The sequence below is a fragment of the Zeugodacus cucurbitae genome, chromosome 5 (genome assembly GCF_028554725.1).
Source record: "Zeugodacus cucurbitae isolate PBARC_wt_2022May chromosome 5, idZeuCucr1.2, whole genome shotgun sequence".
NCBI lineage: Eukaryota > Metazoa > Arthropoda > Insecta > Diptera > Tephritidae > Zeugodacus > Zeugodacus cucurbitae.
The window spans coordinates 72,726,776-72,752,182 of record NC_071670.1 but is presented as its reverse complement, the minus strand read 5'-3'; the positions used below and the strand labels follow the sequence as shown (position 1 = coordinate 72,752,182).

Below are 25,407 nucleotides of genomic sequence, written 5' to 3'. Positions count from 1 at the left end.
AACTACAACAACAACAAACACAGAGTAAAGTTTATCAACAGCGGACAGGCTGAGTCGTGAGGACACGGAGGGTGGAATGTGAAAGAATTGATGAGGCGACGGTGAGCTTTGAAATAGCGAATCGTCGAAATCAATAACATCAATATCACCAGCAACTTTAGTGCCTCACGTCTTCTAAATGGCACTTTTACGCGCCATAAAATCAAAGTATCGATTATTTCCCATTCGATTGCCCCAAATGTTCAATGAATTCGCTATTGAATTGAATTTTCAATGCCCGGCTTACCAAGCTGACTATCATACTATACCATACTGAACTATGTAAGTATCCAATGATATCTCCTTATTTAAGAATTTGCTTTCTGTATCGCAAAACTGCATTCAATATGTAATTGAAAGTGAACATCGAACAAATAAGTAGGAAACAGTAGCAAGCATTGTGGTCTCGGAATATTTCTAAGTTAGAACATTTAAACTTATTTAAGTACTTAGCTAATAGTGAGGCCAAGTTGGGGTCCAGAAATCTAACTAAAATGCACGCTTGGTTTAGTTCATCAAGCCTGTTCTCAAAGTACATTTTTTTGGAAGTGAGCACCATTAAGAGCTTCTATAACATCATCATCTCAGCACATGGTTTAAAGTTTACTTGCTGCTCCCTATATGTAAGCATAATCCTATTTCCTCCCTAATTCTCTTCCACTCTGCACTCGCGCTCCGTTCTACTTCTCAACTGCCGGCCTTAAATTATTCAGAGTTATTGTACAAAAGACTCTTGTGAGATACTAATGGTGTTTACACTGCTCATTATAATGCCATGAATGACGTCGATAATATGTTTAAGGACACTTGAGTGCACCAGAAGAGAGCGAATGTGCCAACAACAAATAACAACTGACACATGTGACACTTCGCACTTCGCTTCACACCCTCTCAATGCCACAGTTGCAGCAGCAGCAGCTGTTGCTTTGTTCAAGTGCAATGATTCGAGCGAAGTCGGACGAAAGGACGGAAGACTGCGAAACGTCTCTCTGTAGGAATGACTGCTATTGCAAAGGCTAAACTGCAGCAAAATGAATTATGCATAGCATACTTAGACTCATATACTCACATCAGTGAATGAAGAAGGAAAGTAAGCAGTAAACAGCAAAATATTTGCAAGACATCTCGTCCTCTTGTGAAGAGAAGGATGTCGACAAAGGCAGTCAGCTCCACAGAAACTCGTTTAAATTTTTTTCTAAGCATTTGTGTACTTAATATTACAGTTTTTATGCTTCACACTCATTAAGGTAAACATTCGCTAGAAAGGAGCGATATGAGTTCTTCAGTAGTTCTATGCGCTTCAACTTCATTAAAAACGTAAAACGAACAATAAGTAAGTGCTTTCACTTAGTACTAGTTTCGATGGGCTTATTTCTTAATGCATTCTTTCGAAAAAAGAAAACCGGTAATATTTGAATTCTTGCATATTTCCCTATCTTCATTCCCTTTATAGCCAACCAAATTTCGCAAGAAGGGTAGCATTTTTCGAGTCGATAAGTAGACTGAAAATTCTTTAGAATAATCATGGGGATATTGTGCAAGGCAACAAGTTGTATGCCTCTTTTAAATATATGCAAATTACTATGCACACCTGCCTAATCAAAGGGATAAACTTATTCACCCTCATATGCGTATATCCATACATACATATCTACATGCAAATTAGCCGATGACAAGCCGAGGAGTAATCCTCAATTGATACCATCTAGTTGTCGAAAGCTTTTGAAACATTTTTGAAACTTCATTTTCATTTTTATCTTTTTATTCGCAAACCTTCATTGTCAAATTTGCATGAATATTGCTTAATGCTTGCCGTAACACTTTAGGTGTGTCTTGGTTGAAAATTGTCTACAAAGAGGATTTTTTTTAAATTGATTAAGGTTAAGCGCTTATTTGACTTTCATTTCATTTTATTGCTTGTTGATAGTTTTTCCACCTTGAAGCTTCTTTGCACAATACTATACAATATTAACATATAATAGAGGAGGTAGAGGAGGTCATTTGTGCCCGATTTAATCAGCTCTCACACTCTAGCTTGAAATCCAAATGGATAGATGGAAAAAATAACATTTTGATATGTATCAACCTAAAAGCCTTAGGTAAAATATTTTATTCACTGGAAAAGCTGAAGAGTCAAATTTTTTTTCAAAATATGCCCTTCAGATGTGCTAGATGAGACTGAGAAAATTTGCACTTTGTATTCTTGAATACCATTCGAATATAACAGGATTATTTAGATCCGTTTGTAAAATAACTAATTTATTTAGATTACAATTAGTAAACTTGTAAAAAATCCCTTGCGCCTTTCGCTTCTCTACGAACGCACTGCAGATATTGTTGAAAGCAAACTTTTACAGCTAAACGTAATTGCGCATTGCCATTCAAGGGCAGTCAAGCAAACGAAACGATTTCAAATGCAATGAAGCAAAATTAGCAGCAAGGCCTGGAAAACAAGACAAAAGTGTTGAAAACTGACCATTTAAAGCAGTAGTGTGCTTCGATGCTGGATGGAGGTTAAGCGATGGAGGGGTCAGCGAATAACACATGGTCGAGAGCAATGAAAACCGAAGAAATGCCTGTAACAGCAGCGAAATAAGAAAGCAATTTCCGTTTCCGTTCGCAATCGACGTCATTTCCGGTGGAGCCTAAGTGGCGGATCGTCCGCTCGCCCATTGTTGTGAAGTGGTTGGCATTTCTGTTTGGGAATGCTTGAAGCGATTACAGCCAGCCAGGTTGGCAGGCTTATTCCTTTGTGTGAAATTCGCTGGTTTTCGCTTTTCGCAGATTTCAATTGCGTAGCTTTCGCTGCTATTACACCTCGAAGTCGATTCATCAATGCCAGAGCTTAAGTGAACAACCAGTTGAAGCTGACAGAAGAATAGAAAAATGTTTTATGGAGGAGGCAGTAAGGCTAAACCATAAAGTGGATACCATTTGAAATATGATATGTTGGCGGAAGTTTTGAACTTGACTATCTATCGCCATAAATTTCGCTAAATCGCTTTCAATATTTTTTGGGATATACGCTAAATATAGGCTTAGTCAGCAAGTATCTGCTTTGTTGTAGCACTAGCACCAATCATTATTATTTTTTTATCTTTTTTCCATTTATGACTAATTTTATTTCTATAGTGCCGACTTGCAGGGAATTTATTCTTTATTAGGCTAATACGAGCGTTATTTAGACATACTTACAAAATCTTGCAGATCTTCTTAAATTGGAATGTGATTTTTTCAATAAAAATGGATCAGCTCCTTGGAACATTCCTCCTCTAAAGTTCTGTTAAACTTTTATTCCACCGAAAAATCAATCAACTTGACAAATTGCACCATCCTCTTAGTCATTTGCATTACTTCAATTGAATTTCATTTTATTAGACCCTCAAGACCACCCACAGGCACTTATCTACTCGTGTATGTATATTCTGCTACTGCCATTGATGCTCAGTAAAACATTTTATGGCATTCGCATCCGCTCGCCTCTGTCGGCATCTTTGTCACTTTCACTGCTGCAATTCACTTTATACATACTTTCCACTCTGATTCTCCTGCAGCCAGCACTTAAACGCAACATTTCGGATACCCACTCACTCACAGAAGAGATTCCAAAATTGAATTTAATGCTACATTCATCATATTTTTATGGCAACTGAGCTTCTGGTGGCAACAGTACATTTTCCCCAAATCATCGTAGGAGTTCCGCTTTGGGATTTCAGAGAGTGTGTATGCGTGTCAGTCTGTAAGTGAGTGCTGCAGTTGTGCAGCAGTAGGTCTCTTGCATCTCACAAGCAAACTGGAGGCGTACTTTTCATGAAGAATGTGACACTGGAGGAAATTTTACTGTCATCACGTTCTCGTAACGAATCTTCTTTGCTAAATTTGTTTATTACACCGCATTCATTAAATTGGAATATGCGCATGGCTTTGAATGAATAAAGTCTATGATATTTGGATGGCTTAGACCTACGAAGCTTTTTAGGCGCTAGCAGATTAACGAAACTCTTTGTAGTTTAGTCAGCTGAAACGTATAAAAATATTTAGTATTTGGGAGTACAGGAAATATTAAAATTTTTACGTATGAAACCTTACGTATCGCACATGGATACGCCTTTAGTACACATCTACTCAAATATATTTACTCTACTACATATAATTGAAGTCTTCTATAAAAGTCTTTCATTTTGAATAATAGGTCAAACAATCTTTACCCGTCAGTTCACCCAAACCTATTCACTGAAACTTTAGCGACTTGCAGAAATTTAGTACACACTAGGAGGTGTTTGAATATTTATATTCTATATATATGTCTATATGGTGTGCACGTGGGAGAGTATGACATGAAAGACACTGAGTAAGTGTATGCAAGTCCCAAGATATTCTATTTACAAATTAAGTGACTAATGGCATAATGCATGTACTTCAAAGAAACATAGTTATGCATGCCACTGCAGCAGCAGTTGAAGTAAATTCGGATGTCGTGGCATGTGCGTAACACAAATTGCATAAGCCATCAACAGACGTGCTCACATGCCTCACAAGCCTCCAACTCTAACGCGTTTGCACACGAATTTGTCAGTGGGGGCATCCACAAAAGCGCGAAATTGTGAAATACAAGAAGGCAACGCAATTTGCATGCCACAATCGATGTGAAATAATTCTTGCAACAATGCACTCAAACTTAAAATATTTTCACTCTTCCAATTGCACACACTTTATTGTTTCGAATATTGGATGCGAAAGACGCTTACACAGTCTTACGTGGCACATAAGTTATGTAGAATCTTGAGTAAGAGTTGTAGCAAAGCTTTATTCCTCGTTGTTATTTCAGTGTGTTCTAATTTATTACTATTAAAAATTGGTTTAGACATTGTTTATTCTTCAAGATCTGTGCTTAGATCTTAACTTCTGAAATGAAATACAGTTTCCTCAAAATGAAATTTCGGTACTTCACTACACTCGACGTGACATTTGGTTATCCTCTTCCACTGCTTTAACCCGCAAGCTCAGCGCTTTTCAAACGCTTTGCGACATTAATTTCCAATCACAGCCGCAACGATACCCTAACAAATCACCGGCAGGACATAGGAAAACACGCTGTTCCCAGAGACAGTTGCATCACATCGAATGCACTTGCCACTTGTTGCACTAATGTTATAGCTGACATCGTAAAATCTTGAACTGCTGCATCAACACAAACTCGCTAATGGCGAGAGATAACTTTTACTTGTGAGTTAACAAACCAGAAACATTCGCACCAGAGAGTATGCTTAAACACATAAATTCCGTTATAAGTGACATTTTGGTTTTTCAAACTTCGCGTTGGCCGCAATGCACCTGACAGCCTGCCTGAACACTGCGAGAGCAAAGTTTATCGTCGAAGTTCTTGGCATCGCAGAGTTTCGCTGAGATAACCTTTAAAATCCTTTTGCTATATTTCTGTGTATTCCCTACATTGTGCCAAAGTGCCAGTTTCTCATTTATTTTAAAAGCCGCGGCATTTAATGATGCAGCGAAGGACTTTTGCTATATTTGGAAGTAACTCAAAACTATATTCTAGATGTTGTAATTGCACCAAATTTAAAAACTTTAAATCGTAATAGACTTAGACGGGCAAGTCATTAATTTTTACGAAATTCAAACTATGAACTTTTTAGAAGTTTTTATTGGTAATGGTGCTTTTCTAATGTAGCAGTAGCTTCTTCATGCTCCTAATGTAATTTATGATATTTTTAATGGATCAATATATACATTCATATACATCCCTTTAACGATGACGTTAAACCATTAACTGTGACTCCATAAAACGCAGCCATTAAAGCGCTCATTATTAGCGATCATTAGCGATATTAATCCAATGTAAGGAAACCGACAGCTGCGGTTGGTGTTTATGATGGTGATTAGGGTAGCAGATACTCTCACGATTGACGAACAGTCGCGGCCAAAGTCACCGCACCGCTTATCTTCATCTTGGCATTAAAGCAAATAATTGAGCATTGGCACATGGAATTAGGAGACCATTAAGCTAACAACTAGTGAAGAGCAATCAACAACCGTTGGCAAAGCAATTCACTGGATTTTGTACACATTTAGTTTACTCAATTTTATCATCGCAAATCAAGAAGTTATTTTTATTACAGTTAGGTTAATTCTTTTATAATTACCTTCTTACTTACTACCACACAATACCTTAAAGTAGAATGCCGTATTCATTACTACTTTTTTTATATTGTTCGGTAATTTTATCGCACCGAACTAGCTTTTAACTTGTCTCGCTGATTAAGATTACCTACCTTTATTGATTTATATTGGCACACCTTAGGGATTGTTGTTGGAATGTGTAAACTCCTATAAGCGTGCTGGGAAATGTTTAATAATTTTCTTAAAATGTATGTGGGTATAAAGTAATTTACTGCTTTCGAACGCGTTTTGCCGTGCAAAGCAATTTAATTAAAAATAATATTTGATTTATGTAGCCATAAAGCTGGATTATCGTCATACAAACAGATGAGAAATTGAAAATAAATGAGTTTGCACCTTAGACCCAAATTGGAATGTATAACTGCTTGCAAACGCAATATATTGCGTGGCATTCACATTGTATTTGTTACGGAAAAGGTTTGAGAATGATCATTTACATTACTTTATTTTATATTATTTTAAACATAGACCAAAATTCTTTTCAATTTAAATTTTCTAAACTCATACAAATTGGGTGATTGCAAAGAAATAAAAAGACATCAACACTCATTCAAATCAAAAGCCCGCATTGCAGTAGATCTCATGCTTGGTGCAATCCTTGGGCTTCAATGACTAATTTCATTGATTTTTGTTTATACAGTGCTCTTCACATTTTTATGCAGTTAATGCCCGAGAAACTTTGATACTGTTGCCACTTTATAGTGTAATGGGTGAAAGCTCTCTTAATAGTTTAACTGGTCATGACCGGACTTTCATTGTACGAGCAATGATGTTGGTGGTAGAGTTTACAGTTGACATATTTTAACATTCAGCCTTATACTAAATGAGATCTCACCTGGAATTATATTTTCAAATCTCATGATATAAAGTAAACATTTACGGATTGCTCTTTTATTATTGTATTTCACTTGAATTAACACATATATATGCTTGATATATAATTAATACAATAAATAACATTTTCAATTAAATTTTCATTGATGTCTGCTTTTCCTCTTCGGGAGGTATTAAGATTCTCAGAGCAAAATGCTAAATCTTATCCGCAAACACCCAATTACCAGTGCGACCTAATCCTTTATTAAAGACCTGTCGGTAACTGCAAATTCCTGAATTCTGAAATGAACAAATGAAACAATTAGTGAACAATCTTAATTGAAGAATCACACCTGAACTTACTTGTCTTCCCATGGGGCACACCTCGTTGTGTGAATCTCTGCCTTAGTGCTTGGTCACTTTATCTCAGCGGTGTTCTGATCCAAACAGATGTGAATTCAAACTGTTTTCTGCAATTTGTCCAGAGCCTCTATATTGCTTATTAGGTGAATAATAGCTGATCAGAGAAGTAGTTGGCCTCCAATAGAGGTTGTTCAGCTCGGTTGTCTGGCTGTAAAAAAAAAAACGAAAATATATTAGTTACGAAAGCAAAATAGCTTTTCTTTACAGTAATCCATATTTATATACTTTCAGATAATTAGGTTAGGTTAGGTTGGTCTGGTAGGCCTGCAGGCCACGCATAGACCAGTTATGGTCCTTTGCGATACCAGAATGGAGTACCTTTACGTGTTCCCTGAGTAGTAGTCTTCGTTCAGGATGCCTGTGCCTGTCGTGAATTTCAATAGTTTATGAGGCTTCACTGACGATATCTCCTCTAACTTATCGTACTGTGGGGCCCCTAAGTACCTAAAACGCTACCTCGCTAACGCAGGACAAACGCACAAGAGATGCTCCACTGTTTCCTTTCAGATAATTCGTTGGATAAATTTCTTGATTACAATTCGTAGGGTTGTTCCCTCTTTACCGTCGGGTCGCATGAGTAACATTTGCCTGCTGGAATGAGTGTGTGCTTGGCAACTTTTCAATTATTCTTTGCATATCCTGTGTTGGTCGATCAGTGAGTTTGTCATTTGCGACTGCAGGCTAAAATATGAGAACGCATTTCATAGAGAGTGGAAAAAGTTTAAGAATCTAAAGAAATCAAATAGTCCATTTCGGATATTTTCCTCGAATAAGAGGAATAAGAAGTTTTCTTTTTTTTAGTTTATTTGAACCTTGGGGTCGTTTAACTATTTCACTGAATTTTTGATGTGCTGAGAAAGAGGAAATATCTTTATATATCTGTTGTTTTGCAGTGCGGTTCCACTCATTAAAATCACTTTCGTGAGACGGCGCATTGTAGTAGGTGATTCTGTTGCAGCCGACATGTTGCAGTATTCATAAACTCTCTTGAGGCTTCACCAGTGAAAGTATGTACCTGCATTTCCTCTTTCGCTCTTGCTCCCATTTCGAACATGCTGCTTGCTTTGGGTCAAGGTTACTGCGTCCACGCAGCGTGAGTTTATGTTGGTAAGCTAACATATACACCGCTGAGTCTATTTCAAAGCGCTGCTACTGGCACCTAAATTTCGAAACATTTTTAACGCTTAGCTATACCACAAGCGCGGTTGACATGGATCACAAGTGATGGCATTTTACGGCGTTCCCATTTGCTGATGTTGATGTGAGTTGGCAGCAGGCCTTCACTTCTTTTCAAAGCCTTCGTGATTCTTCATACTAACACATTTGCTTGAGGCTCTTAAATTGCTTTTAATGTTACATTAATCACAATTTTGTGACAACTTCGCTTGTCGTCCTACCGTCCTCTTCCTCTTTCGTAGGATGTCCTTGTCAAGCAAGCGCTACACCAGAGTTTAATATCGCGTAAATAATAATATTTATACTTTCCAGCTGCAACGGCAGTGGTCTCTTCCATATTGCTTAAGTTGTGGCAGTTTCACTTAGAAGAAACGAATCTGTTATTTGGGTGGCAAATTGAATCTCATATCAAAATGAAAATATCTTAGATGCTTTATTGCTTTAATACTATTTTCATGGCAACAGTTATTCGTATATTTAATACCAACAAGGTTTACGAATTGTTTTGTCATTACCGCCAGCAGCTGGATAGAAAAGTATGAAAAAACAGGCCAGATGCTGTTCTATTTTTTTTTCCACAACTCACTTTGTGTAGCTGATGACTTTTGAAAACGAAATAAAAGAGAGGCATGATTCCACATAGTTTTAGTACGCTTTGCGTAAATTTCCTCGACCACAGTTTACATGAAACATCGAGATGTGAACGCTCTCATAAAGATTTCACCCACTTTTTTCCATCACTTTACACTTTGTTTAAATTGATAAACCTGAGAAATTCCAACGTCACTTTCCTGCTCACATACACACAAACAAGCATTTTTCATTTACTCTGGAGATCTGACGACTGACGTTTCTTGCCTCTTGGCTGACATTTAGCTGTCATCGTTGCGTTGTTTGCTCGTCTTGCTTTGTGAGTAGCGAAGTTAGTTTGCTGGCAAGGTCGCCGTTGGCCGCAGGATAAACGGTCAAAGTGTGGACTGATGAAACTTGCTGAAGAGAGGGAGAGAGAAGAATGCGGGGTGAGGTGGAATTTTGCTACGTTGTTGTGTGTCAAAGTGAAAGTTTTCACATCTGCACAGCAGCAACAATTACCTGTTCGCTTGCAATATTTCACCGTTACACCAAGGCTTAGAGTTTCTATTTGTATTTATTTTATGCTGTTGGTACTGTTGTTTTGTCATTACCTTTATTTTTATTATTACAGTTGTGCGCTGTTTGCAAAGGAAATTCCGCAAGGCTGAATACAATTACAGTTTGACATTGGTCTATGACCAGTGGAGACGTCTTCGAATTGCAAATAAAATAAAACTTTCGCAAATCTCCTTTAATTAAATGCAAATAGAAAGACGCATTTTTAAATATTTAGTGTGTAGTCTAAGGGGCTCTGGCAACAAATATATTGATATAAGACATTTAGGGATTGAGCGGTAACAGGAGAAAATAAAATTTCTAACTTCGAAAAAATGATTTTCATCAAACCTTAACTCATTCAATTTTTCTATTCTGGGTTCACAACAAGACACAAATCACAATCACTATGGGATCTCAATCGAACATTCAAAATGCTCGAGACCCCTATTAGCAAGGCTGAAGCAAATTAGTATAATAAATTCATTCGTAATAAAACATAAGAACAAAATTACTAAACTGCTTACTTGATAATTAAAAAGAGCGATCTAGACTAGTGTTGAATTAATATATTAACACGAGGGATCTTAGTTATTATTGATCGTAAGTTCCAGAATTAATTTCATTCTCAGTTAATATTGGATGTATTATTACTTGTGAGTTATGGAGCGCCCACTGTACTTAAATATTGTCAATTCGTTACGAAACTGTATTGAAATTGGTTTCATTTTCAACGAATGAAATGGCCTTGACGAGTGCATTGTTATTGTATTTTGTAATTTCATAAAAGTAATGCGGATGATCTGGGTAAATTGGGCCTCAATTAAATGCAACTATGCGGATATTTGCACTGCATTGCATTTGCTTTATATTACGCTAACGAAATTCGAAATTAAACCATAACCAGCGGTTGGGGTAACAACAAGAAATAACAGAAAAATGCAGGCATTAAATTTAATTTAATGCGAGGCGCATTGAAAAACAATTATGATTACTCTTGCTAGGTGGAACAATGTCTTTTACATTTGGAAAATTAACAAACAAATTTAAAATGATGCCCCTTAATGAGCTCGTTTATGCAAACGAAAATTATACAGGTCTCAGCCAACGGAGGCCCATCAGCTAATCTGCCAATGTAATATACATATTTAGAATCGCTGAGTGCACAGCTCTAAGCTTCGCTTTCTGTACATGAATCGCTTGTGGTCGCGGTGGAATTTCGCATTTCCAATGTAATTCTTTGTCTGTTGCTGTCTGAGTCAGCGAAATGAAATTGGCTTCGATTGCAATCACTGCAGATTTAGAATTCATTTCAACGAAATACTGCATCCAACTCTGTATAAGTATGTGTGAGCGTCCATTTGTGTGCAAGCCTCTAGGACGTTTTACTTTTTAAACTTAAGTAAATGCTTTTCGCTGAACTGATAACGCCTGATTGCATCTTGAAGCCGTTTCCATTAAAGTCAAGGAAATGTGCTTTGCTACCGTCTGAAGAAACCAAGGAGTTCTAAATCGAATTTCGAACAATGCAGCGAAAAGTGCTGCCATCGAGATGAAAAGTTGTAAGCGCTCTGTGAGTTTTGCATTGGTATTGAAAAGTTGTTACGCGCCTTGATTTCTTGGTAGGAGGAGACCGATGCAGTATTTTTCAAACATTTGTTATAAATTATTTTTAATTAGAAAATTGTGCGATGTACTGAAAGCCTTCTGCGAAAGTCGAAGCCAAAATCCGAATAAAGCGTTTTATTCCCGAATTAATAAATAGGTTCTACAAGTTCTCAGTAATCCCTTTGACAAGCGACTAATTGTATTTAGCTTATAGATCCAAAATTCAACAATTTAGAGCAGAACGGTAAATAACGTTCAACCTTAACTATTAGAGAACGCATAAATTGCGAAATGGCGGATATCCGGCGCTGCCAACTCACACTTACAGCCTCTAAAAAGTACTCATATGTGAATGTATGTATGTACAATTTAAAATCTAAATTTTTTACCGAATTCCAAATGGCCGTGAGCCCATACTTATTCCCCATGAGGGCCCATAAAAGTGAAAGTGTATAAATTAGTTGTATTTATTTGAGCTGGAAAAAGCGGTTGAAATGATGGATTCAGCCAAGAGGGAAATACTCGCTAAAAGGTGTCATGGCAGCACATATATTTGTTGTTGTTATACTTTCGTATTGCAACAAGGTTATCCTCCCAATAGAGTTATTTGACCTCGGGCGTTTAAAAAGACACATTAAACAGTAAGTGCAATGCATATAAAATATTCAACGCACTCAAATACTCATACGAGTCTATAAAGAGAAGAATGCAAATACCGCTGAAAAAATGCATATTTCATGTAAAAAATAGCCAATAACTGGTGGAGCAGTATGAGCCGTCGAGGATGGTACGATTATTCTCAATTTATCATAAGGCCCAAACTCTCGCTTTTGATATGAACTTATGAAAATATTTGGAAGATTATTAGGCTATCAAGCGTATTAAATGATGTGGACAAACAACGAGTAGAAATTCTTCATTCAGCAAATAGTAAAAGCTATATTTTGTTTCTCAGTTTATTAGGCAGAATTAATTTTAATCAGTTCAATTTCCAATTTTTTCAAAAAAAAAAAAACAGGAGTGTTAATTAATGCAATATAACACCTTCCCGATGGTATTTCTCGGCGAGATATGTCATAATTTTTAAAAATAATCAATTGCGAAGGCAGCCTCCAACCGAAGTCTGCCAAACCACATTTCCAATTTCCATAGCAAATGTACAAGGCCACATGAGTGGGTCTTTGTTGAATGCCAAATAATATGCTTCTGTACTAACACATGAAAAAAGTTTAAATGGTCCAATTTGGATTCAAAAGTAAACGTTTAGGAAATTGGAAGGCTTTACAATAAATAGCGCACATCACACATATCAGAGAAAAGGCGAAAGCCAAATCCCTTGGTCACATTCGCAGCAGGAGCTTGCGGCTAGGCTAATATATTCCACTGGCGTGCCCGACAAATGCAATTTCCACGCAAGACAACCTCACTGACAACCAACATGATTTTATTCTCTGTGCTGAACACCATTCGAGGACGCCCTAGTGAGATTGGACCGCCCACAGTTTGCATTTCGTTATTCGCCGCAAAAAGTTTGCACGTGAAATATTACAATGGAAGCATTTGAGCTGGAAGAAATGCTGATGCCAAAAAAATAAATTAACAAATCTGGCAAGAAGCTGTGCGAGAGGCGACCGCAACATGTCGCAATTTCAACTTGAGTAACTTCGGGTTCAACCGCATTTGTTTTTTAACTGCAGCGAATTGCCGAAATCAAATATTTATGCCAAGTTTATGCAATGACGGAGCACTGCCTTTCAATACCAACTCGTACAGACGCCGGGAGAAAAAGTAAAGAGAACGTAGCACATCCTTGACGACTTGTGTACGTATTTCCTACTCAGCTTAGAGAGCTTACCAAAGATGCACTCGCAAATTAACGAACTTGCAACTAACAACTTACAACTACAACAAATTCTATCATCACTGCTTTCCACCGATTTGAGCCGCTTAGATGCAATTGGCGCGGCACATATTCGCCATAATTCGCTTTTTCGATTTGCCACCAAAACCAAAATTGTAAATCTTCCTACTAAATCTGACACAGCGCCGCTACGTGCCACTGTGAACGCTTTTAGTGGCGTCGTAAATCTCGAGTTTGTGAAGTGAAGTTTTACTTAGGGCAACACTTAGAAGCCGCAAAGACACCAAAAGCTTTCAGAGCACCACCGCAACGCCAACTTCAGTGCAGACAGTGCCTTTGGCTGAGTTGTAGGACTCACATGAATCAACCAGGAAGTGTTCCTAAAATTGAAAGCGATATTTCGTGGTTTCAGTTTCCCAACTTCGCTTCTTTTGCTTTTGCTTAAGCCATAATAGATTTGTTTGGCCCTACAAACAAATAATATTGTTAAATGTGGTTGGATATTTAAATCATGTTTGCCAGCTGTTTCTGTTATTACTTTTGAGTGAAGTTAAAATTTTTGGCTGTGTTGCAGCAGTTTTCCTTCTTACTGTTATATTCAATGGGGCACATATAGACCATTAAATACAATTTTTATAAATTCTCTTGCACAATTTCCACGTTACACTTTTCTCGCCAATTTGATACCAAATCAGTACAGAATACAAAAATAGCAACAAAAACTTTAAGTGCTGCTCATAATGATGACACAGTAATAACAATGGCAATCAATGCTCGTACAATATCGTAGCAAACAGCTCGGATAACAGAAATGAAAATAGAGTATAAAAGCGGCAAATGAGTAAATTAATGACCCTGTCGCGAGTGCATTAAAAAGCCATTAAAATAATTCCACCAAATTACATCGATGAAATTGTTCGCGGCGTGTTAAACTCGTTTGTGGGTCCATTAGTGGTTACTGTTCGGGCCCTGCTTACTTTTGTCACGCTTGCCGCCGATGGATTTTTATTTGGATTTTATTGTTTTTACACTTTGAATTTAGCAGTGATTAACTTAATTTGGTGTTAATTGAATTCATCAGTTAATTTGAGTATATTGTTCACTAAATTGTGTAAAAACTCACCTGAAAGCCATCATATGTCCATGAGCCGAATTTCATTTCACAACGCTGATCGTCGAATGGAAACCACGTGATGTCGATTTTGCAGGTGGACTTAAATATTCCAGGCGGCACAACAGACACGAGCCGTTATTCCAAACCACAATATTGGTGGCGCAGGTGCCGTCGAAACCCTCATCGTGCCTGTGAAAAAGAAGATAAAATTTAAATTAAAGAGTTGAAACTAAACTAAATTAAACAAGGTTACACTTAAGCTGGTATAAGTAATGATGGTGCAGTGTTGCATTGTTTGCCGCGGTGAAATACAATTTCCTAAGTACATGAGTTGCCAGAAGTAATCAAAATGCATTTGGCGCAACCGCCAAATTATAAACGGAATGCAAAACGGCAAATTGCTTCAGCGAACACATAAAAACCGTTACGTGTTGAGGCAAATGGCGAAAGAGAGAAGAGGTGGTTAAAGGGGCTGCTAGTTCCAGTTACTCTTAGACATTAATTTCGATTTCAGTAAAACATATTATTTGCTTCGCTGTAGGTGTGACGAAGGCACTAATGGATGATGAATGATGCAGCGCCAAGAGAGAAAGGCTTCAAGCAAAAGAGAGCTTGGTCGAGAAATAAGTGGTCATAGTTTGGAGTGCTTGTAATTATAAGCTTTCTTTCGCAATAAATATGTTTCGTGATTAAATAGGTGCCACCCCATATAAGTGGTAAAGAATCAACTGCCTGTGCAATTGGCGGACGTATCTAAAGTGGAATGGGAAGCAAATCTGTTCCGATGTTAGAATAAAATATGAGCAAAACAAATATTACATTCCAAACCTTTAACACACACACACAAAGATTTCTGCATCAGTGGACAAACCATTTTCGGGAACAGCATAAGGAGGTTTCCAATTTCCGCAAAAAGCAATTTTGGCAAAACAAACGAAAATAGAGGCTCGCAAACATAGTGAACAAATAGCCATCGTCTATGAACAATAGACTAAAGAGACAAATTACAAGAAGGCAGTGCTGCAAGCAGAGTGCTGGAAAGCGCTTCATCATGACTTGTGGCAAAGTAGTGGCGAATAGCAGTGGCGATAGTGGAGCATGATTTAGAAATCATGACAAATGGAACCGACACATTGGAGATGGGCAGGAAGGCAAAGAATATATTCAAAAATTTCTCAAAGGATCGGTGGTATTACCCATTGTGCTCAATTGGTGATTTCCGAAAACAAAACGAAATCTGTGATTTGAGGAATGGACTGCATATACACCTATTAATAGCTGATTGCCACATGTGTTACATTTCGTTTCGCTTTTGTGCAATTTACCCATAAATCAAGAATGGGGTGATGGGTGATGGGTAATCGTGAAAATATGAAAAGAAACGGAATATGATAATGATGATAATTCGTAGCGCTGTTGTTGTTTTCGTGAGAATATGTAAATGCGATGCGTTTTGTGAGCTGCTCGAGACACTTACATTAATCGTTCACCATTACACACGCAATTATTGTCACTCATACGCACCGTCATACTACTCTGCCACTCACTGCATATGAAAGCGTGTGACAAGTATTGAGTTACAACAAAGTAATTGCATTTCCATTAGAAAATTGCATAAAGAGGGCCTTAGTATGCGATGGTGATGTGTCGCTGTTGATTGTTGAAGGATGCAGGAGGACTGCTGGAGAAGGGTGACAGCGATTCGGTTTTCTCTTTCCTTTATGAGTATGTGGGTGACATAAATAGGCGCTCATCATCAAGTTACGCTAAAAGCCGTTAGAGTAAATTGCAGATTTGCAGTTTTTTCCTTTCTGAGCCACTTTTTGGTTGAACACTTTCACTTCATTGCTTTGGATTTGAGTTGTCATTCTCTGTTAGAGCCAACATCTGAAAATCTCACGTGGCGAAAAGGGAAGTGGCGAGTTGGAAACAAACATCAAATGTCTTCGTCTTCTTTGGATGTGGCTATTGCATTTAATCTTTTTATTACTTATACTCAATATACCATTCCTAATATAAATAAAATATATTTTTCATAAGATCAAATCTTGTTGGATTTATGAGTTTCACCCTACTGAAGGAACGCAATTATTCAAACCTCAACAGTAAGTTTTGGTGCCTAAAGCAAAGGCTGAAAGCACAAAAGAAGCGAGCTTGCATTTATTATTTGACGCAAAAAATAATATATGGTCGGCAATCTCTAGCTTAATGAGAAAGCAATGACCAAAAAGTTAAATCATATTCGATATTCAACAGTGCTTCTAGCCCCTCGAGCACAATGTGTGTTTATTTGCTGTCTGTCCAGAAGTTTGGCAATAAAAGCTGTTGACATTATTCCCTGGGCAGACGATTTGCCGACGCTGAAGATTAATGTGTCTATAATCGAGCTGTCTGATGCTCTGGCATGTTCTAGATTTGAATAAAATTTGTATTCCGACCAGCAGATGCTCTCCCTACCCTACTCTGTTACTCTCTTCACTTCGGCAGAATTTGCTTATTTGATTTTCTTGTGTTTTATTTGCGCAATATTTAGTTATTTATTTGACTTCTTGGGCTTTCATTTATTTTCATTTCATTCGGCTTAGCTTCGGATTTATGTGCTTGTTTATGCATGTTTTAATTTCCCAACTTACCAATTTGTGCCAAATATTTGTTATTAGCAATTGATTCTTCTCGTCCTGCAAAGAGAAAATACGCAAATTAAATTGTCAGTTAGTATATCAGCAGTTATCGATGGTTTTTGGAAATATAAATAGTAAGATTTATATAGTTTGCCAGCTTTGGCTTAACATATAAGAAATATTAGTAATTAAAGTTACAACACTTGACCATTGAGTGGATAAATAGTGTAATATGAAATCTCAGTTTATTGTCATATTTTGAACAATATTGATAATTCGGTGGCGAATTATCGTATCAGCTTGAGGTAATCTTAAGTGATTCCTTAAGCAAGTTAAAAATGACTTTTTGAATATTCGGCATTTGCAATTTCATCTACTTATATTCTCTCCGTAGATGGTGTAAATAAAGTGTACATATATTCTATAAATAACCGCATGTCTTGTCCTTTCATCTATTGCTCTGAGTGCGCATTCGTAATCCGTGAAAACCATTTATGGCAATCTCCCTCATAATTGGAGCTTGGTAATGAGTTGTTTAGGTGTTGCCATACGCTGTGCATTAAATGCGCTTAATACCCAGAGCGGTGGCCACTTCTAGTCATACAAACACCTGTTTTGGCGCTTAAATTGATGTGAGCTGGCATTAAACGCAAATGGAGGCGTTTTGCATAATTAATTAATTATTGCGTATGTAATGAAAACATTTAATTATTATTCAGAATGGGCAGCGTAACCTAAATATTGTTAATGTTATTAGTGCATAAACCTATTTCAATTTGGCCAATCGGTATCACGTTCACCTACATACAATCTGAATATTATACATTTTCACATAATTATTTACTCCTAAAATTGATTGCTTTTCTGATTTCCAGTTTTTCGCCTTCTAAATACGAAGGTATGTACATATGTTGTTTTTGTTGTGTTGGCATTTATTTGAAAACAAATTAAATTTTACACCGAACAATGAAAACTATCAGAGGAAAATAAACAATCGCAAATAGTTGTGGCGGCGATTTGACGAGCGAATTTTCCTTTGACTACTTTCAAATTCAAACCTCGTGCATATAAAAATTAACGGTAAAACAAAATTTTTTAATTGGTGGCGAATAGTTACCACAAAACGGCTGCACAATTAGTCAGAAAATGAAAAACATTTTTACTGTTTTGATGACCAGCACGCTTTAATTTCAAACACAAAAGTTTAACGAACCTTGTTGCGGCTGCGTTCCGGGTATTTGAATTCGTACACTCAATATGGCAGCTCTCGGATTGGTTGGCTAATTAGGGTTGCCACAATGATTTTCGCAAATAAACGGAAAATTTGCGTCCAAAATTGTCAGCGCTTTTTGCAATTTCGAAAATTGCCGCTGGTTGACGCGCTGTTAAATAAATAAATACTAATAACAACAACTTCCTCGTTTGCTTTCGTGTTGACACTGTTTTAGCGGCTAGAGCCATTTAACTAAACTAAATTCACTAAATTTTTTTATTTTTTTGCTTTCACAAATTTGACATTCACAATTGTTGAATTCAATTATTCAGTTATTAGTCAACCTGTGTTTTGTTGGAATTTACACTTGCTTTCCCTAGCCATTTTAGGTTCATTGTTGTTGTAGGTGATCAAGAAAATGGTTAAATGCAATTATTTAATTGAATAAATCTAATTCTGAGAAAAAAGTTAAGTCATGTAAAAACGCTTTAGCCCACGTATTAAAAGAAGCAATTCGTACATTCTAAACGAGATGAACAAGATGCAAATATGCCAAAAATTAGAAGGAGTGGAAGTCTCATGCAGATTTTTCTTTTGTGTATGTCCACAGCATTTTGAACAAAAAATGAAATTGCTTACAACATGCCCGAGCTGTCTTCATCCTCTGACTACTCAAACAAAGAAATGTGGAGAAATTGCTTTATCAGTACATTAAGAATAATTTGTGGTTATGTGACTCTATTTTTGCGCTTCTTGCAACTTGAGTTTGTTTAGGATTGGATTTCTTTACCGTTGTTGTTTTCAATTTAACATGGTTTGTTGTGACCAAAAATAATAATTTACTCAGCTTGGTAGTATCCTTTAGCACAGTAAATAGTGGAAATTACATCGCCTCATTCAGTTTCCATTTTCTCCGTTTTTGTTTCTCAGTTATAAAATAGCAATTAGCCGAAAGGGTTTAAACATGTTTTTTGGATACTTTTCTTGCATTTTAAGTTTCACTGCCCTTGTTTCTTCCTTACTTTTCTTCGCATAACGCAATTATGAGCTTTTGGCTTGCCTTGTTCCAACTTGCTTTAGAGCTTCCAGTACCCATTTTTTTGTAACTCACGTTATTATTATTGTTGTTGTAGCGCAAAACTGGCCGGAAGTTGCATGACAAGTTTTTCAACACTTTTTCATTTGAATTTCACCGTCGACTTGCTCATTATATTTGTTATGCAACTCAACTCATTAGAGACGCTTCCCTGCATAAAGCAAGAAACCGAGAAACGACAACAAAGCAGCGCGTATAAAATGCCAGAAAAAGGGAGAAAGTGTAAAAAGTAGCTTTTAATTTGGTTACGAGCGCCAGCCACCACAATTCAAATAAGATTTTTGTTTAGCAAAGAAATTACTGCAGACAAAACTCAGCGCGTCGACTGCCAAGTGCGAGATCAACGAGCCAACTTTCGTAAAATTTATTTGCCAAAGTGGAATGAAAACGGCAAAAAATACACACGCATACCTACACATATAATTTAGATACGCGTTCATTTTTTATCCCGCTTCATTTCCCCCATCTTTGTTTTTTTGGTCACGAGGCAAACCTACTCGCGGTCACACTTCGTTGTTGCAGCCCTATTCCATTAAAATGGCTTACTTTGCTTGGGCTCTAGCGAAAACACAACGAAAAACCGGAACATAACCACCATTATCGACAATAGAACAAAGGATCGCTTAGATAGAAGTACCGGTTGGTCCAACCGGGCGTATGCGTAACCTCAGACAGCGCTGCGTTTTGCCAGTAAACTAATAACTCCTCCGCATATCCCACGGCTGTCCGTTTGTTTGTTTATTTCTTTATTCCCACTTTTTAAAGCGATTCGTTGAGTTGGGAAAATGGCAACTCGCATGAATGCCAATGAAAAGGTGCGAGTGATTAAAAGAGTACATATGTTTTCACAGAGATAACCCACACACAAATACATGGTCATTCGCTTTCAGCTTTCCATAGGCAGGTCAGCACACGCATGACTCTTTGATTGCATTTGTGCGTACGCGTCCACTCTCATGTATAATAGATTGGCTTTGCCACTATGCCTGTTTGGGTCAGTACCGTTACTCTTGCCGTTGTGGTGGCGGAAGTGCGGGTAGGTGGAACACCGCCGGCAGAGCCATATGGCGCTTGGCTGTGGTTATGGTTTACAGTTACTTTGTTGTGATTTTACAGTATTCATTGCTGTTTGTATTGCCATTACCATTGGCGTTGGCGTCACTTTGGAACCTGTTATCTTTGGCAATACAGAGCTAACGCCATCAAAAGCAACAAAGCGGTTGCAATGAGACTGAGCCGCTGAATTGGTCGCGGCCACTCGTTGAAACTCGTTCAAAATGGAGTCCATATTTTCTTTATAGTTGCATTGGTTGGATGAGATTGCTTTCATTGATAGCAATCTACATTTAAAGCGGTGCATTGGGCGAAGCTATTCTCCCATGCCCTTTTAAAGACCGCCTGAAATTTTTTTAAATTAAATTTTTAGTTTCGTAATTTTAATTTAATGGATTATATAGGTGTGCTTTTTAATCAAATGAAACTACTACCGTTTGTTTTTCTTTTCTAAAAAAAGAAATTTTCACTGCTCTCCAGTTTGAATTTTTCAGCTTTGGCACCTCTAAAGAAGCAAATATAGCCACAACCTTTTTTCCTTTGTTGAACACCAATTCGTGTGTTTTCCTTTACACAGCTAACATATTAAGCCTGCATTCAAGCATGAATAAACTCGTGAGTTCCCATAAATAAAAACGGACACACTCAAATACAGATCTGTATGTGGAATTCTTTTATGTAAATACCCAAAATGGCAGCTAGAAAAATCTAAAGTGAGAATTTGCCTCGGGCATTGTACTCACTAATACAATGACAAACAGAAAGGGAGCTTTTAAAGCACAAAAATATAAAACTATGCAAAAAGGAAACCCTTGTGTGTGGACCCCTTTGATAAATGGCTTTGCTGATGCAGAGCTTGTGAGGTGAGAAGAGAGGGGTGTTGCACTGTAGCATTATTCCCACTTGTCTGGTCAGTTGGCAGATAGAACAATGAAACGAAAGCATTTGGATGGAAAAAAGGTATTTCTGTTGCTGATCATGCTCTTGCGACTATGAAAGCATTTAAAACTGAAACTGGAGAAAATAAATTCAAAAACAAACCATATTGAATAAACAAAGACCAGGAGACAAGCACACTATTATTACTTCAAAAATGAATGCCGACACTTTTTGGGAAAATTTTCATAAAAGTTTTAATGAGAGAACACAGGAGAACACGCAGATTTTCATATTCATATGCAAATGTGCAAATTTTGTGCTTTCATCAGCTATACATACCTTGACCACTAAGAGTAATGAAATGCTCAGATGGCTTCTAATGAAATAGAAAAAGGACGAAATGTGCAAATCTACATCCATATGTGTGTTTGTGGGTAAGGCATAAAAGCATATGAGCTCGTTTCATTTGTAATAATTTGGTAAACCATCAAATGAGCAAACAAACATCCATACCAATACACAAATCCGTAAATACAGGAAAACGATTAGGTATGACCTAGCATGTGTGTGTGCTGGTGTTATTGTGTTTACTTAAGAAAGTAACAACCAAATTAATTTGTTCCGTTGACAGCTGTTGACATATTATGTGTCAAAATCAAAATGTTTATGTCATATCGTTGCTTTACAGTTATTATGTTACGTTGTCGGTCTTTTGTCTCCATTTTGTAAGACCACATTTATACATGAAGACCACATTATACAAGCCAGAGCAAATCTGATGTTCTTGCATTTTTCATTGATCTATTACCAGTATATTCACCTATATACTTAGGTACACACACTTAATTATAGAAAAGAATCACAGCGAGAGTACAAATATCTCGATAATGACCGTTCTTGACATCATGATGCTACCTATCATAGATTCATTTTCCATCGTTCCATTTGGCTCCAGCACACCTTTGTACTAATATTATTGCGTATGAATGCCGGAACTTAACGCTCATGTGAACTTCTTTGGCATAACCCACAACTTCCGAAAGCCGGCAGCAAGTTCCTAATCGCCGTCGCATGTTGCCGCAGCAAATTAGCTTTCAGCAGCCCAACTTTGCCTCATTGTGTTGCACGCATATTTCCAAAATTCTTTTATATACGTGTGTGTGTACTCATTGACTCTTTCATTCATTGAGTGAATTCGTCGTCCATACGCACTTAGCGGCATTTGTATGCCTGTCACGTGCAGCTTCTTAGAAGAGAAGAACACTGTGTGAAAGGCAAGAGGAAATCAGTGACTTGGTAGTATTTTTATTCATTTCGTTTTTAGGCATTTTCTTCAATTCTCTTTGCACATGCTTTTAGCATTTACTTAAGCTTTCATTCATTCTGATATATTTTGACTGCAGTCAACGTGCCTTGTGAATACTTCAGACGCATCTTTATTAGTGTGTTACTTTTCAGCATTATATTCATTATATTCTTCATTTGCATTTATCAGGCGTATTTGAAATGATGATTATGTATGAAAATTGGACGCTTACGAGAAATTTTTTAATGTGAATAAAATGTTTTTAATAAACATAAAGATTAGAATTTTATGCGTGAGTGTAATTTTACAAGTTTTAATATTTTCCTTAAAAAAAATTAAAATGTTTACTTCAGGGCATTTTGATTTCGATTTGCGAATTCAAAAGACAGTTGCCTTGCTTTCCAAGCTCAAATAGTCCCAACAAATCATTTGTAAACTACAACTTTAAATAAGATGGTAAGAACGAATGCTAGCAACTTTTCGCTTTCTGGGACACACCCTTCCTTCCTTTCGCTCTACAATACGGTAAGTGAATTCTCATGTAACAAGTTGACATATTTGTACAATTTAAATTGTCAAGTGATTTTTTGATGAGCTCCGAAAAGGCCTAACCACGATTACAAATGGGAAAATCGTTATGCGTGACAGCTTTTTCAATTCTTGGATCTCATCTCATTCCTACATTTTTCGTGGAAATCCAAAAGAAAGCAAAAAATTTAATTCTTCGAGTGTACACTCGCATAGTCTTCAAATAGAGAAATTGAAGTCGAAACTTCTCATTCCCTCCATATGTCTCCAATTCTTATTATTTTTAATATATTAAGTGTGGGTTTTATGTACCACGCACTCACTTCCATGTACCGGAATAAAGACAGAAACTTCAATAATTTACGCTAAGCATTTGGAAAGAAGTCTGGTTTCTGGTAATAAAAATGAGATGAAATATCTGCAGTAAATATCCATTACGCGAATTGTTTGCGCACGTGACGATGTCGCTTGATAACGTATATACAAACACATATGCATATGAGATACTTATTAGTTTGTCGGCCTTACCGACGGGAATATGGAGAGAGAAGAGCGGAGCAAAAAAGAAATGTAACGAGACTATATTGTACGTATGTAGTTTATTATATTAAGCTTCCTCTTCCTTTGAAGATAATTTAGCTGTGTCCATATTCTTGCAGTCATCATACATATTATGTAAAATAAGTATTTGTAGGCGGTGGAATAATTTTCAGGTGACGATAAACGGAAGCATGTCGCTAAACGCAGCCAAGTGTGAAATATTCCTTTCTGTTATTGTCTCATTTCATATAAGTATGTGGTTGAGTTAATTTACGGAGAAAAGACATTGATAATTAGCTTAACCACATTTTTTTTATAAATACATGCAATTTGTTTAATTATCCTTTTGTAGTTTTATAAATGAGCCTTTATAAATTAATAAATGCTCTCCCACAAAGTATATGTATCGGAATATCATGAGTCCGAATATTTATGGAAGGTAGTGTATACATTAAACCACGTTATACACTGCCACTAACTCAGAAGCCTCTCTATAACATATGACACATACGCGACATCAGTGATGCCATAAATGGCCCACTGGAGAAAGAAATAGAAATTGTTATTTGGTCACACACACACACATATGTACAACTATGTCGAAGTGTAGGCTCTTGTTTATATCAAAAAGTATCACGTAATTTTCTGCAATATGAAAGAAAAATCACTAACATTTGGCCACTTCAATTACTAATAACATCACCGAACTTCTGAACAGTATTACTAAGCTTGTCAGCGATAGACTCCAATAAGTCTTTACAAAATGTTACTCATACGTCATGTTGGGCACCCGTGAACACATTTGTTCTTGAATGGAGCACGTAGAAAATTGATACATCATCGCCATGCTGTGTTGAAATAAGGCTCTGTAGAATGTGGAAAATCGTGATGCCTCCTCTGTGTGAATTAGAAATAATGAAACAAATTTCATTGTTTTCCTTCATCACAAAGTCTTCTTTACAATTTGTAGTATTTGCTTTCAGATTGCATAGTACAATTTTCTGCCTCTAACCTTAATTACTGCAAATTTAGTGCTAACTTGAAATGTATTGCTTAATTCGCACGTAGTCCCACGACAGATCTCGAAGTTTGATTATTTATTGGCTAGTGTTGTTTGAAAAACGAACAATGTTTCAGTATTTATGTATTTACCAGTTAAAATTTGACTGTCTCTATGTACTCCTGAGGCATTAATGGCGGAATGAATTTAAATATTAGGAATTTAACTTTGGTTTTCTGACTGAAGAAGCAGCATCCAACCTGTCTGCCCAACACATAAATAGTTCTCTATCATATTGCATAATTAAATGAGAAAATAATGAAGTCCAAAGAAGCTCTGCTGTACAGCTTTGATAGCGCTGATCCCTGTGAAAATTTGACTATGATATTTCGTTAACATCGACACCAAGAAGAGTAATATAACTTCCGATGATCTCATAAATATTCATGAAAGCGAAATTTTAGATAAATTAATAAAGTCACTGCTACTGGATTGCCGTAGACAAACTATGATGACTGAGTTTATTAAATTTTCAGCTGTGTGCGGGTCAGAATGATGAATTTAACAAAGGAAAAGTGTCCATGGCAATACCAGGTACATATTTTGAGAGCTGAGACAATAGATGTTGAGGTGAAATGTAATATCAAATTGGATAGAATAGAAGGCGATGCAAAAAAAAAGATTTTCTACAACAACTATTAAAGATAATTGGAAAATAAAGAACGGAAACACGGATAATCTTAAAATATAGCCGCTCTGGTGATTAGCGAGAGAAGACAAATTTTGGTTTCTTAGCTAAACAATAGCGGTT

General features: G+C 36.8%; 1 protein-coding gene and 1 long non-coding RNA gene across 4 annotated transcripts in view; one reads left to right on the top strand and one right to left on the bottom strand.

Moving 5' to 3' along the window:
* LOC128922039 (uncharacterized) overlaps positions 1 to 25,407 on the top strand; it is a 275,031-nt gene that overhangs the window by 120,127 nt on the left and 129,497 nt on the right. The gene's annotated exons all lie outside the window — the stretch shown is intronic.
* The window catches only part of LOC128922038 (neuronal acetylcholine receptor subunit alpha-7-like), a 120,112-nt gene that overhangs the window by 80,502 nt on the left and 14,203 nt on the right, over positions 1 to 25,407 (bottom strand). The window contains exons 3-6 of one of the 3 annotated variants that reach the window (XM_054231364.1): positions 16,994 to 17,038; positions 14,370 to 14,549; positions 7,414 to 7,621; positions 7,130 to 7,350 (exon numbers count right to left, since the gene is read on the bottom strand). In XM_054231364.1, coding sequence (XP_054087339.1) covers positions 14,541 to 14,549; positions 16,994 to 17,038 — 54 coding nt within the window. In that variant the 3' untranslated portion in view covers positions 7,130 to 7,350; positions 7,414 to 7,621; positions 14,370 to 14,540. Of the gene's footprint in view, positions 1 to 7,129; positions 7,351 to 7,413; positions 7,622 to 14,369; positions 14,550 to 16,512; positions 17,039 to 25,407 lie in introns of those variants that run through there. The other 2 variants (XM_054231365.1, XM_054231363.1) reach the window with 2 other exon arrangements.